The sequence below is a fragment of the Chamaea fasciata genome, unplaced genomic scaffold (assembly GCF_029207755.1).
Source record: "Chamaea fasciata isolate MVZ Bird 193981 ecotype frontalis unplaced genomic scaffold, bChaFas1.0.hap1 SCAF_1, whole genome shotgun sequence".
Lineage (NCBI taxonomy): Eukaryota > Metazoa > Chordata > Aves > Passeriformes > Sylviidae > Chamaea > Chamaea fasciata.
The window spans coordinates 121,224,252-121,238,456 of NW_027094086.1; the positions used below are offsets into that span (position 1 = coordinate 121,224,252).

At 39.7% G+C, this 14,205-nt stretch overlaps 1 protein-coding gene across 1 annotated transcript in view; it reads left to right on the top strand.

The window, feature by feature from the left end:
• Nucleotides 1–14,205, top strand: part of IGF2BP3 (insulin like growth factor 2 mRNA binding protein 3) — a 112,471-nt gene that overhangs the window by 79,134 nt on the left and 19,132 nt on the right. Inside the window, exons 8-11 of the mRNA XM_066195734.1 lie at nt 1,892–2,026; nt 2,586–2,708; nt 5,119–5,254; nt 7,103–7,234. Coding sequence (XP_066051831.1) covers nt 1,892–2,026; nt 2,586–2,708; nt 5,119–5,254; nt 7,103–7,234 — 526 coding nt within the window. The remainder of the gene's footprint in view (nt 1–1,891; nt 2,027–2,585; nt 2,709–5,118; nt 5,255–7,102; nt 7,235–14,205) is intronic.

Consider the following 14,205-nt stretch of genomic DNA (forward strand, 5'->3'; position numbering starts at 1 on the left):
TAATATGGTTCTGGCACAAAAAGTGAAACTGAAAGAGCTGTAATATGTTGTTCTGGGGCACACACAGTCAGTGTGGTAATGTATCCAAGCCTTTAGGTGTTTATTCTAGTTTTAGTTTGATTAGGGCATTTTTAGGATTTGTAAATGTCATCAATTGAAGATGTGGGGATGGAAAACCCTAAACAAAGAACCTCTTTATGTCTCCTCACTACTTCTTACACCTTACCCCCCTCTGTTTCTGGAGAAAACATTTGTTGCTATCAAGTTGCAGAGCACACCAAAACACAGATTAAGGAAATGCATGGGAGGCAAAAGCAAGCTGCTAAGTGACCTAAGAAGCTTAGAGCACTGGGGTCTAGAGGCACTGGAAGAGATTGTTTCTAGCGTGTGTTAAATCCCTACCCACAAGGAAGAGCTCAGCACAGATACAGAGGGAGGTGGGGCTCTTATTCCAAGAATTTTTGTAGGATACCCCTAAAACCGAAGAATTAAAACCCTGCCTTCAGCAGCCCACTGGTAGGAGCCCCCAGCTCTGCATTTGCAGCAGGCAGGACCTGGGAATGAGGGTGGGCGGGTGGGATCCTCAATTTTGAGAGTAGTTAATGAGGATAAGGGATTCCTCTTTAATTACACCCCAAACCCCAACAAACAGGCTTTCCCCCCTCCCCAAACCCAGGATTATCATGATGCTCCTTCCAACCTCTCATTAACACGATGTAACCCAGGAGACTATTCAGTGTGTTTAACAACACAGGTTTAAGAGATTTGTGGTGTCCTGACAACACTTGGTTGCAATTTTTCTATGGGTAACCAGTTTTTCAGGTGATAAATAAAATACCTGATTCTTGGACTATAAAAATCCTGGAAGATTGGCATAAGGAAAGCTTTTACATCTAAAAGAAGGGTGGGTAGAGCAGAAATAATTGCAGGTTGCTAACTTTACAGATACGCGACATTGAGAATTATGTTTTCATTGGTTTGGGGATAAAAAAAAGAAAGGAAATTTCATCTACTTTGAGTTCCACCAAGGATTGCTATGTGTTTCTTGGAAAATGCTGCATTGTGAAACAAAATGAGTTTTCAATACTTGAAAAACTGCAAAAGTAAAGGAGCTTCTTGAAAAGCAGCATGATTGTTTCAGTTAGGAAACAGCTATAACATGTGGAAGAGGGGCAAAAACAAAAAGCGGAGGTGGAAAGAATATGTGAGCTGCAGTTATTGGCAGGGAAAAGTAATATCCAAGGCATTGTCTTTATGCAGGTCATAATTCATTTTTGCTAAATTCTTAGAGCTACAGAGACCTGTTTTAGAACACGACTAAGTAGTTTCAGGGTGGTAGAGGGTAGAGTAGAGTAAAGGTAACATCAGGACAAAATCAGGCTGGAAAAGTATAAGAAATTAATCTTGTGGATGGATGCAAAGAACTACTGTGCCACTTGCTAGCAGGCAAGTTCTGGGAAACTCTGCTGCTGAGGTATGTAAAATAAGATGGGACAAAGCCTTACTTTCCTGTAGCTGCACAGTCATTCGGAGTGCAGCAGTGGGGATAGAGATGGAGCACTGGGAAAACTTGATGACATGTTGTCTTCAGGGGCTTACCACACTGTCTGTCTAACAACTCCTCTGAATATCTTGATGGGAGTTTACCAAGACAAGGAGATCCCAGTGTCCACGAAGGTGGGGTTTAGCTGGTAAAATCAGGATAGGAGAGGCTTTTCATACACACATATTTGTATTTAGGATATGTTTAAGTAGTTGTAAGCTTTTCGAAATTAAACTACTAATAAATAGTCACTGTTAGCTCAAAATAAATTAGTTTTATGAGAGTTGGAAATACACAAGGCTTACCATAGAGTATGTGGTTCCAGTTAGTGTTTTTCTTTCTTTCAAGAATTGATATTCATCGTAAAGAGAATGCAGGTGCTGCTGAGAAACCAATTACCATCCACTCAACTCCTGAAGGCTGCTCAACAGCTTGTAAAATTATTATGGAGATCATGCAAAAGGAAGCTCAAGATACTAAATTGTGAGTAAAAAGCATTTCATTGTGGAAACATTAAAAATTCTGAGTTCTCACAGGCTCCATTGAAAGAAGTAGTCTTTAAAGCTGTTAACAATATTTGCTGTTATCTTTATCTAAGTAGGTAAAGGAACTGACATATTTTACTTTTTCGGACCGTCTACTTGTTTAATTAGCCACAGTGTGCTTCTATGATTTCAGTTGTTGTCCGGCTGTGATTTCGAGGTGAACTGGAGTAAATATGGAAGTTTCTTGAGCAACTGACAGCTTTTAGTCAGAGTGAACATAAGTTCTGAGCCCTCACTAAAAGCTTTAAGATATATTTCTTCCCTCCCAACAGCTCTTGGTACTTCAGTCTGAGCTTTATTTAGCTCAAGGTATGTTGCAATGAAGCCATAAGTGATAGTGCTGAAAATCCCATTGCACCTGGACTTATTCTGCACCCAGTGAAAACATGCAAATGGGAGTTGTGGGTATTTATATGACAATAAAATTTGTCCATAACATGCATAAAAGTTTGTACTCTGGTCTCCAAAAGTCTCACTAGGTATAACTTCCATTACAGTACAGAAGAAATTCCCTTGAAGATACTGGCACATAACAACTTTGTTGGCCGACTTATTGGCAAAGAAGGAAGAAACCTGAAGAAAATTGAGCAGGACACAGATACTAAAATCACAATATCGCCGTAAGTTTTTGGTGGTCTACCCTTTTGGTGAGATGTCAAATGGCAGCAATGCTGCTGTGGGACCTTCAGGTACAGTGTTCTTGGGAAAATGCCCTGAGTGTTGAAGGCTGAGAGAACTGCCCTTCAGAGGCCTTTCCATCATATGGATTAAACTGTTACTTAAGCTCAGTTAAATTTTATGTAAACAGTGAGTCTTCATTGTAAACTCAGTCAAGAGCAAGCCTAAAAATAACATAGGCTGTGTGGAGCCTGTGTTAGACTACTATATTTTAAGTGTCAGTTGTTTTTAACATATTATACCATATGCAATGATGAGTGTTGAAACTATAAGTCTGGATCAGTTCTGAGCTATGTATGAAAATGAGTGAAATTAGTGATATTTTCGTTTCTGCTATATATTAAGTTTTTGGACCAGAGGGAAAGAAATAGAGCGACTGAATACTGAAAAGGGAATCTTTAGTAGCAGTTCTGTCCCTCTTGACCATTAACAGCCAAACTACAATGAACTGGCTCATCTCCTGCAAAGTAATAGCTTTTAGTCTGAGTTTGAGAGGGTAACCGAGACATGTTCAAATTTAGCTGGGATTAAACAGGAGTTTTCACCTTTACTGGAAATCTGTAAATCACTGATTAGATTAACATCTCTGTAGAAGCTTGGCAGTCAATAGTAGTTTTACCCTGGAGTAATATTTCAGAGAACCTCCTACTCTGAATAATGAATGCTCTGGCATGAACTTTCAAGCATTTGAAGGCATCCTGGATTTGGCTTTAGCCAGGAAAGGTGAGAATTAGGCTTACAGGCTGTAGGAAAGGGAAAAGGTTTGGAAGACACATGAAGATGTATGAAGAGGTGTGAATATGTGCAGGAGACAAAAAAAGTACCGCAGGAAATAGCTCAAATGAGGACAAGGAAGCTGGGAGTAAATGTGGCTCTTCAAAAAGGAGAAAAACAAATTTGGGTGAAAGCATCTGAGGCCTTCCTTATAGGTGTGTATTTATGGGATTAGTCTGAGGAAGAAGAAACAAATCAAATAGAGAAAAAGCACCTAAATAAGCATGCTTCAAGAATTGATTTTGTAAGGCCAGCATGCTCTCTTAAATGTGTTCACATAAACTTTTGGTCTGCAAACGTACACCGACTATTGATGCTAAAAGGGGAAAAAATGTGTACAGAGTAAATGAAAAAATGGTCTTCATTCCATGAAATCCACTTGTCTTTATTGATGACAAAAATAACACATTGTCTGTAAACAGCTACAGAGCATTTTTTAATTTAGCGAGTTAATGGTTATTTGCATTAAAATCTTGGCCTCAAGATTGTATTTGTCATACTATGCCTAAAATAGCCCCCTGAACTCATCTGGTGTAATCAATACATAAATGAGAGCATATATGCCTATTGATTTTGCTATACCTAATTAATTTTTCTCATGAATCTCTTCATTCAGGCTTTTTGTTAAGCTTGTCCATAAATTTAAAGTGAGGCAGCTGGTTTGGGGAAGTGTTCCCTCTCTTCTCCGGGATGTTTTCCACCACTTTCCTTCCTGAGGCAGTACTTCAGTGCTCAGGCACTGGAAAGTTTAGGACTGCTTAGTTGGATGTGTTTTGCCACTGCTTAGTTGGATGTGTTTTGCCACTGCTTGGCAGAGATGTGCAGGTTGCCACCCTGCCTGCTGTGCAGGAAGGCAAGGCCTTGGATGCTGCTTCCCCTCTCCTTCCTGCCATGGGCTTCCTCACCTCCTGCATCTTGCTCTGGACATTGTCATTGCCACTTTAGCTTTTCTCAGTACATGGACATGCCATGGCTTCCCAATGTGTTTAAAACATGTTATCACAGCAGGTTAGCATTTGTTGCCAAATAAAGCACTGGTTTAATGCTGTCACCCTTTTATGTTACTAGCGTTGAGCAGCAAATGTTGACTTGCACGCAGCTTTTCTTTTTCCCATTTTGAGAGTTTGGAGGGTCTCCTGCAGCCTCACTGAGGCAGGACTTTTCTCCTGTTTCCTTCAGGAATACACTGTAGTTCTCAAGGAAAGAATGTTTCTTACAGCATATTTCTGGGTTGTTGAAATGGGTGTGTGAAGCCCTCTCCAGCTGGCAGTGCAGGTGTGGGGTGTGAAGTGGGACACTGCTGCCCTGCCCTGCAGCAGCTCCCTGTGTTCACCCACAGTGTGGTGGCTCCACTTTGTGTCTGAACCATTCCACGCCACACCTGGCACTGAGGGGTTTTGTTGTGTTTCCTACGAGGACAGGGTTTTCCCAGATTATCTGAGAAACTCTATTTGAGGCCTGCTTGATACTGTGGTCTTTGGAGGGCAAACTCAACATGCTTGGATGTTGTCGCACTCAGGATAAATCTGGATTATCTTCTTTGTTTGCTAATTAACTGTGCTTCTGTGTCATTTGCAGATTGCAGGACTTGACACTCTATAATCCGGAAAGGACCATTACAGTTAAAGGCAGTATTGAAACTTGTGCCAAGGCTGAGGAAGAAATTATGAAGAAAATCAGGGAGTCCTATGAAAATGATATTGCTGCTATGAATGTGAGTTTTCTTTGGGCGTGGACACTTTATGGGACTGAAACCACAGAAGGATTTTGAATGTGAGGGACCCCTGGAGGTCACCTGGCCCAGCAGTGGGTTTGCTCAGTGTAGGCCCCACTTCAAAGTTAAAAGATGTTGTGTAGGGACCTGTCTTCTCCTTAACATTTCCATGGATAGAAAGCTCATAGTGTCTCTGGGCAGTCTCTACCCTGTCTCACTGCTCTCATGATGATTTTTTTTTTCCCCCACATATCACTCCAGAATTTTCTGTTGCAGCCTTTCTGTTGCGTCTCTTATTAATTTGTGGGAGTGTGGGCAAGCATTTTTTGTTATTTATTTGTGTGTGCTGTTTTAATGGAGCCTTTTTCTGGTTTATTTTTGAGTGGAGGAACTGAAAACTTTATTTAGATTGAGAAAATTACAGAATATTTAACTTTTTTCTTGTTGCAAGAACCTGAAGGAGGCTGTGTTTGTATTGTTGTGGCTTATGTGCTCTGGCTTGCATGTTTTTTAAAGTAGTGATTCAGTCTCTTCACATAAATAGCATAATGGAAGAAGGATCTCTCTTGTTTTTAATTATTTGATTTTAAAAGGTTTTATTAAAGTTTTTGCTTGATATGGATTATAAAAGCATTTAGCTATTTGAAGATGATTGGTGATTATATAATGAAAACAACATACCTCATTAGTTTGCCAAAGTGTTACTAATGCATATTGAGAAATGATTGAGATTTTTGATAGTTAGGAAAAGCTTTGTATGTGCATGTGTATCCAAATCTTATGGTCTGGAGTTAGAATGGAAATATTTTTTCAGTTTACAGTAGTCCTGACTTTCTAGAAATCTCTGTTCTTCATGCTTGTCCTACTGAGTGGAGAGAATATTCTCCCCACTCTTCTCCCCTGCCTCCCTCACAAAGCAAATTGCAGTACGCGAGCTATGCATGAGGAACAAAGTATTCAACAGTGGTGCATTTTTGTTTCATATAACAAGTAGGAACATGGGCTGAGTTAGAGACTGCATTTCTGTTTGACAAAGGTATGGAAAGTCAAAAACCACCTCTGTTACTGTATACATTTCAAGGTTAGCTTGCAGTGATTATTAAGGTAGTTCCTGAGGTGGTGAAGTTTTGAGGTTTTTTAGTGTCTTCTGATTGACTTATCTTAATGGCCTGAGATAGTCTGTCTCTCTAGCTAAGGTATTTTCTAAAGCATATTCATGTTTTTGAGTAATAATCTGGAAAAGCGAAAAGGGTGCTGACAAGTTTTGTATCAGACAACAAATGCTTCCTACCGCATGATGATGTCACTTTTCTCAGGTGTGGTCAAGCAAGGGACATGCAACTCTATAGTTGATTCTTTCCCAGCAATTGCTGGAGGTATCTCACTTCATCTTTTGCAAGGGAGGGAGGATGGGGTGACAGCGTCAGGATGGGGTGACAGTGTCACATGTATATCCCCCAGAGTAAGAAGAGCAGGATTTTGTGCATGATCTTTCTCTGTTTCTGTGGAGCTGTCCATTTATATAAGGACAAAACTATTATTTTTCTGATAAATTTGTTCACTTTGAAAGTAAATAGTACTATTATCTGAATATCTTGCTGTAAAATCTGAAATGTGTTTTGCTGATTAGGTTGTAGCAAGTGATCCCCATCTGCCTTTCCTACTACGTGTCTTTAAAGTTACTGGTCTGTACCTGTGTCTAGGAAACAGGTGTGAAGGAGAATCCTGTGGGTAATGGAGATTAATTTTTTTTTAATAACATCCCAAAAGGTTAATAGCATATGCCAACTAGGATTTTATTAGAGTTAATAACCTGGACTCTAAATCTTAACCCTTCTGCCATTGCAGCTTCAAGCACATTTAATTCCTGGATTAAATCTGAATGCCTTGGGTCTGTTCCCACCTTCTTCTTCAGGAATACCACCTCCCGCAGTGAGTGTTGCCTCTGCTGCTGCTGCTGCTTCATATCCACCATTTGGGGTAAGGGAACCTCTGATTTTGGATGATGATACTAATCTGTGCAATGCCGCTGCTCAGAACTAAGAGGAATGCTGCATTTTTTGCCAAGTTACCTGGAAAATCTGAGAAGAGTGTTTTGCTAGCTGTGTTCTGTCATTTTTTCTAAATGTTGTCTGTCTTCCTGCTTGCACACTGAAAAATATTTCACGTGGCTGCAGTTGGGAGCAGGCATTAATTGCTTTTCTAGTGAAATGCTCAGTGAAACTGGGAAATAGTGCTGCTTAGAAAACTCTTAGATTTTATTTTATATAGAATTTGAATTATTGCAGAAAGAAATCTCACGTAAAATAGCATTTCAAAATTGCTGGAATTGGCAAGTAATAATGCTAGTCTGCAATTTTATTCCTTGTGATATGGAAGGAAAAGAAATTATCTCTTTTTGTGAAGTGGGGATCTAGATGTAGCTAAAATGCTTGTTTGAATGCAGCGGTTTTATAAATGCCCCGTTGGAATGCAATACTTCTAAATATATAGCATGTAAATCGCATGGATTAATCTCCAGAAAGCTGTGATTTACTGGCCACTTTGCTCTCTAAAAAAATATCTGAAAAAAAATTAAAAGAATCTTACTCAAATTCTGTGCTGACTAGCAAACATAAATGAGATATTTTGCTATGGAGCAGAAGGTCATTTGTTGTACCAGAAAGCTCCAGAGTCTGCTTGGAACTGAGATGGTGTTTTGCTTTCAAGAAATGACAGCCTCATTACAAGGAGAAGGTGATTTTTTTCATCTCTTCCCTGTTTCTGGTGCTGGTGGTTGTTAGCAACTCAATGCAAGGTGAATTTTCTAAACAATTCTCATAAGTCTCTTAAGAAGTAGATGAAAGAGCTTTACAAACTCTGCTGTTTGACTTCATCCCCTTCTTTGCCCAACAGTGACATCTAGAGAGCTAAGACTCAGACTTGCTCTTAATGAACTAGAAAAGTGAAAATGCAGCACAACACACTCTACTTTATCAAATAACTCAAGTTATATTGTACTAAAGGGTAGTTGTGGTCAAAATATTTTTCCCAGAGGAAGAAGCCAAGAGAGAGTCACTGCAAGGAGCAGGAAAAATTCCACTCTTGTAGTATTCTTTCTGAGAATGAACTACTTTTGTGTTAGGAATGTATTATGAACTAAATTAAGTATAATAGTGGCTTTATCAGAAAAATGTGCTTCAATGAAAGCTACAATAGAAATATGTTTATACTCAATTATTTTACTGTCAATAACAGAGCCTCCATTTATGACAAACATTCTCTCCCTCACAGTCCTTCTGCACTTCAATTAGATTGGCAGACTAAACTAAACAATACAGGTTTCTGCCTCACTGTATTATATAAAATGCCATCTCTGATAATGAATTGCCTCAATTTTTTCTTTTCTTAAGACATACTAGATGTGGTTTGTTAGAAGTATATAACTTTCTTTACTGGGAATTAAAAGCGTGGCTTTTCCTTTCTTTTTACTCCAGATTTGCAGACTACTTTGCTATTCTTGAGATTCATACTGTAAGCCCACAGTTCTGTTCATCACTTGATTTATTTTCATATCTTTCCCACTTTTCCCCTCCCCTGTTGTGGTTCTTTTTGCTTTTGCTTTAAATATACACCTAAACAGTGTTGAATTTGGTAGTTACTCCTGTCCGTCCCTCTGTTGCTAGTGCACCTTTACCCAAAAAAATGCACCTTTTTTGGCCTGCTAATATCTCTGGCAGTTTCCAGGTTTCTGGAAATAGGATAATGGCAACATCTGGAAAAAAGCATCAAGAAACAAATGTCATTTTGTAAAAGTGTAGAAACTGTGCAGCTGGAAGGACCACTGTCTGAACTCTCTTGCTTCTGTTTGTGCTCAGTGCTCTGAAATGGCTCTCATTCCATGCAGTCTAGATGTGTGACAAGCTAACTTGCAGAAGGAAGGGATAAACTCACAGATTTGGAGGGTGAACTCCAACAGATTTTGTGGAGGTTGGGAGTGGTACCAATACAGCCCCTGGGGCAGATACCAAGGGCTTCTGAAACAAATGTATGAACAAGGGGAACTATCTCACCTGTTTGTACTTAAATGGGTTGGTGTCTGCAAAAGAGCAGGTGCTTCTTTGGGCTTCAGGTGAGTCAGTGCCTCAAGTTATTTGGAGTGCTTGTTGCTCTCTGAGGAGAGAAAACAAGGAAAAGTATGAGTCTATTCCTTTAATGGATTCATTAGTTTCCATTTTGAAGACGTCTAAGCATGTGTATGAATTTATTTTCTTTTGTAACTTTTGAGTTTTACTCTCCTCTAATTTTTTTCCTCTAGTAAAACAGTTTTTCAGACACTGATTAAATAGGTTATTGGGGCATGCAGAAGTAGAAAAAGAAAAAAAGTCTAGCTATATTTTGAAGGAGAAGTTGATACAATATGAAAGGCTAAAGGTAACCAAGGGGGGAAGTCTAGGAGCGCTCATGAGGGATTTAAAACCTAAAATAAAAATCTGTGTAACTAAAAGAGGCTTTGAGGAAAGGCCTCAGAAGAAAAATTATTGAAGATCTCCTAGGGAGACTTTATGTCCATTTACCTGTGAGCTATTTGTTACCAAATTCCTTATTTTGACAAAAGCATTGGGGCAACCCAAGTCCCTTTACCTTGTTTTCAATGCATGTCCTTTTTTGCTGGGGAGCAGGGATTAGTGCACACTGAGGATATCCCTTTCAAGCAACTGGAAGTCCTTTCTGAAAACACTGCTGGCATCAGGGTGTAAAGAAGGGTATCCTGCTGCTGTTCTGCTTATTTTTGTGTAGTGCAAATTTTGCCTTCTGCTCAGGGCTGCTCTTCCCTGTCTCCTGTTTGTTTGACCGAGCAAAGGTGTGTTCCTCAGCAGTTTCAGCCACACCATCACAAGGGGCCCTCTTGGCATCCAAGTGTCTGCAGTCTGTGCTTGCAAGCCATACAGTGAGCCTTGGGACACCCCTGTGCTGTGTCTGAGGGTGGGTTTGAAGCTCTTGTAATATCTCTGTAGGGACCTTTTCTTCACCTTGTTGTGGGGATGGATTTGCTTGGGGGCTCTCCCTTGGGTCAGAAGAATTAGGTGGGTGAGTCTGGGCATTTGCAGCAGAGTTTCTATATGGAGCTGATACTTCATATGTATTAATTTCTAGTGACAAGGTGTGACTGTGACCTTGTGTAGGACTTGTTCCCAAAGAAACTGAAGTGTCCTCTTAATTATTGAAACATGTATCTGTCACACTCCTGCTGCTGCTTTTTTTACATGGATATAAAGAGGAAAAACCTGCATAGTAGACAGATCTAGGATTTTTTTACAGTGCCAGAGCTTAGGAACAGGTCTGAATGCTCTTAAATACAGCTGGAGCCAAGTGCTCCTAAAACATTCTGTACTCAGGAGCTTGGGACTGAGTAGTTAAATAGGTTTAGCTGTGTTAACATGTGTGTGATGCTTCATCCTATCCCTCTTCATGCAAATCTTTAAGACATTTGACAAGAGCATAAACATTGTTCTCCAGCTGCTTCAGGTACACTCTGGTATCACAAACCTGGGAAATGATGATGTTATCAAACATTAGTTTGCATTTAGTTCCTTGGACTGGGTCACATTCAGGAGAATGATTTCCATGTGGCTCAGAGACCTTACTCCACGATGGTTCACAATGATGTACAACAACAAAGCCTCATTTAATTTAATCCAATGAGATGCAGATTGTGTCTCACTAATAATCTGGGTGCTGCTTTACTCTTTGTCCTGGCAGTGGAGTCCCCACAGGAAGGCACAAGTTGTCCTTGGTACTTGTCTGGTGACAGATACAAACACGCACGTGGGCACATGGCCATTGCAAATGGCTAACAGTGTCTGAGCACCACAACCAGTGCAGGCTAACCATCCATTTTTTTTGTATTTTTACCTACTGCAAGCAACAATTCATGATATTGCAACTGTATAATTTATTTGCAGTGTCCAAGTTCTGTTTGCCTGTTCAAAGCACTCATTTTGTGAAGTCACTGAAAAGGGAGGCAATGGAATTGCATATTGTGTTTCAGTTCTTGAATTTTTCTCTCTTTCCTTGCAAAAATCCAAGATCTGTTTGGTTTTTCTCTGGGCTCCTAAAAGACAAACAAATCAGAACATGTGGGAATCATTGGAACGTTTTATAGTTTGAGGAAAAAGTAGGACTTAAATGTCTCAAATACTTAAAAGTATTAAAAGCTAAAAATTCTTTTTACTGTCAAACGGGCATGATTTTGCTCTTATGATCCTGCTGATACGATCAAACTAATGGTCTTTTTTTTGACTGCTCTGTGCCCTTGTGTGACCATGTTAAGGACCAGTAGCCTTTCTGTGCCTATTTGTACCCAATGTCTTGTCCAGCTGCTTTTGGGCCTGGAAAAACCACCACTTTCTGTTTATCCTTAAATCTTTCTCCTTAGCTGTGCACTTAAATGCTTGTGTGTGTTGCAGCTCTGACACAATTGCAAAGAGCTTTGTTAGTCTGCCCACTGTCACTCATAACAAATGTCATCTCCTGAGCACCTGCACAAAGTGCTGGGATCTCTATGAGGGGGAGAGTAAGGTTCTGCAAAAGGGAATATCACCCATGCTTATGTTTTCCAGAAGATATGTTGCCACAAAAAAAAAAAAAAGAAAGAAAAAAGTTTTAACAAGTATCCCAGCCAAACTGCTTCAGATGTAGTGTTGTACTGCTCAAAGCTGTTTTGATGGAGTTGTTGCTTGTCTTCTGAACTGTGGGGAGAATATGCACATACTTGTCTCTCAAGAATAGAAGTTTGTTCTCATGCAACACTGAAGGTTTTAAAGCTCCAAACAAACAAGAAATCCTTATCTTAAAGTCTGACTGTGTACGGTCATGCAATTAATACACCTGGCCCACCTACTGGGGTTAAGTGGGCTGCACCCTTCCTTTTATAATTGGAACTTTGCATATTTAATTCCACATCCAAGTGCATTTCTTTTGCAGCCTCTGGGTCTGAAATTTGGCATCCCAAGGGCATGGGGGAAGAAGGGATAACCTGTGGAGACCTCATCCTGCCCTTGAATGCCCTGAAACAGGGTAGTAGAATTAATTCTGTCTTGTGATAGGTAAACTCAAACATAAAGTAAGGTAAGAAGTAGACAGCTTTTCTCCCTAAGAGGAGTTCACACCAGCTGCTCTCCATCTGTAAGGTCATGGAAGAGATACATTAACTTGTGCTCCATGAAACTTAGCTAAGGTGAAGAGCTGCTAGCTGCTCCTCTGCTTGCAGTGGGACTGCTTTCTCTGCTGGCCTTTTTGGACACCCGTTGTAGCTTCTTGAAGCTCTGCCTTTGAAAAAAAGCACTCTTTCTAATCTTTTCTTTAGCCTGACAGTAAATTTTCAGGTTATATTATATGCATATGGGCTTCTAGGAAGAGAGAGAGGAGAGGAAAAAGGAAAAATTTTTAAAAAAAGCACTCTGTCCCCCCCAAAACAAACAAACAAACCCCACAAAACAAAACAAAAAAAAAAAAAACCAAAACAAAATAAAGAAAAGGTAGTTTCATACAGTAAACAAAACCAAGACATCAAACCACATTTTTCTGATTACAAAAAAAGAGTCTTGTACAGTTAGGCTGATAGGTTGCATTCCTTTATTCTTTTTTGCCATCTCTTGAAGCTTTTTGTTGCAGGTGAGGAACATGCCAATGGAAAACTTTCTCCTTAGAAGATGTGGTCAAGAGAAAGATTCCTTCCTTATTCTCCAGTCATTTTCTTAAATAATAATAGTAAAGAAGACATCTTCTATATTGCATAGAAGTAAGAGAAGAAATAACTTTATTGTGCTTTTGGCAGGAAAGAAAAGTAATTTAAAATGAAAAATTGCTTCATTGAGGGCCTTCATTTGATGCCCTGAGCATAGATGAGAAAGACAAGGAAGAGGAAAAACTGTCCTATGTTTCCAGGTACTTTGACTCTTACTTGGTGAAGCTGGGCTCCTTTGGATGTCTGGGTTTGATAGGATTAGCTTGTGCAACTGTTATGTCTGATCTACCCGGAGGTAGTAATGTCTGTACATCTATAATGTGTGTAGTTGCAAATGGCTTTGCCCTAGTTTGCCCAGCTTGTTAAGCAGTAGATGATTTTTGAGAAGCTGTCCTGCAGCCAAAAGAGGATGTGGTTTTGGGGGGTGAAGAAGGATTTGCCAGTGTTTTTACAAAATGGTTTTGTACTGGTGAAATTAGAACCATGCTTGTGCAGCACATACAGTCTTGAGGAGGGCACTACAGGACAACAGCATTGTCTGAAAAAATCTACCAGCTAATTAGACTTCTTTTGAAGATTGTAACCTCACTGCCTTGAAATACACCTTTACTGATGCTCTATTTCTTACATTCATTAATGATGCATTTTTTGACAACTAGAAAATTTACTTCATGGTGTGTAACACTGTGGGATTGTTTTGCCCTGTGGAGAAAATGGTTGGTCTTCCCACTGTGTTGAAAGTCTCCTGCTTCAGCCATGCTGTGTTGGCAGGGATATGTGTCCAGAGCAGTCAAACCATTCTGCCTCTGGAGATGGACCAACCCCTCAGTGAGGGAAGAAAAAACGCAATTGGCACCATATGATGTACAAAGATCTGCAAGTCAATGGTAGTTTTTCAAGGTGTTGAAGCCTCCAGTTATTGTTAATAGCTTCTTTTACGGGTCTGAGGTTGTCATAATGCAAATAGTATTACCTGTTAACTAGTAATCCATGCGTTTTAAAATAAAAATGGTTCCTTCCTCACTGCAGGTTTGAATATTTGTTGAGATATTTGTAGTTTCTTGGGACAAGAGAATTAGAATTTGTTGGCTCCCCACTTTTAGATTCTTATGGAAAGATTTAACTGGAGTTCCCTTGACCGTCTCAGACTCTCAAGCTCTAAGTACCAGGCTCCACACCTTTTGAATATTAAACTAAATGGGAAATTTAATTCCTTAAGGTG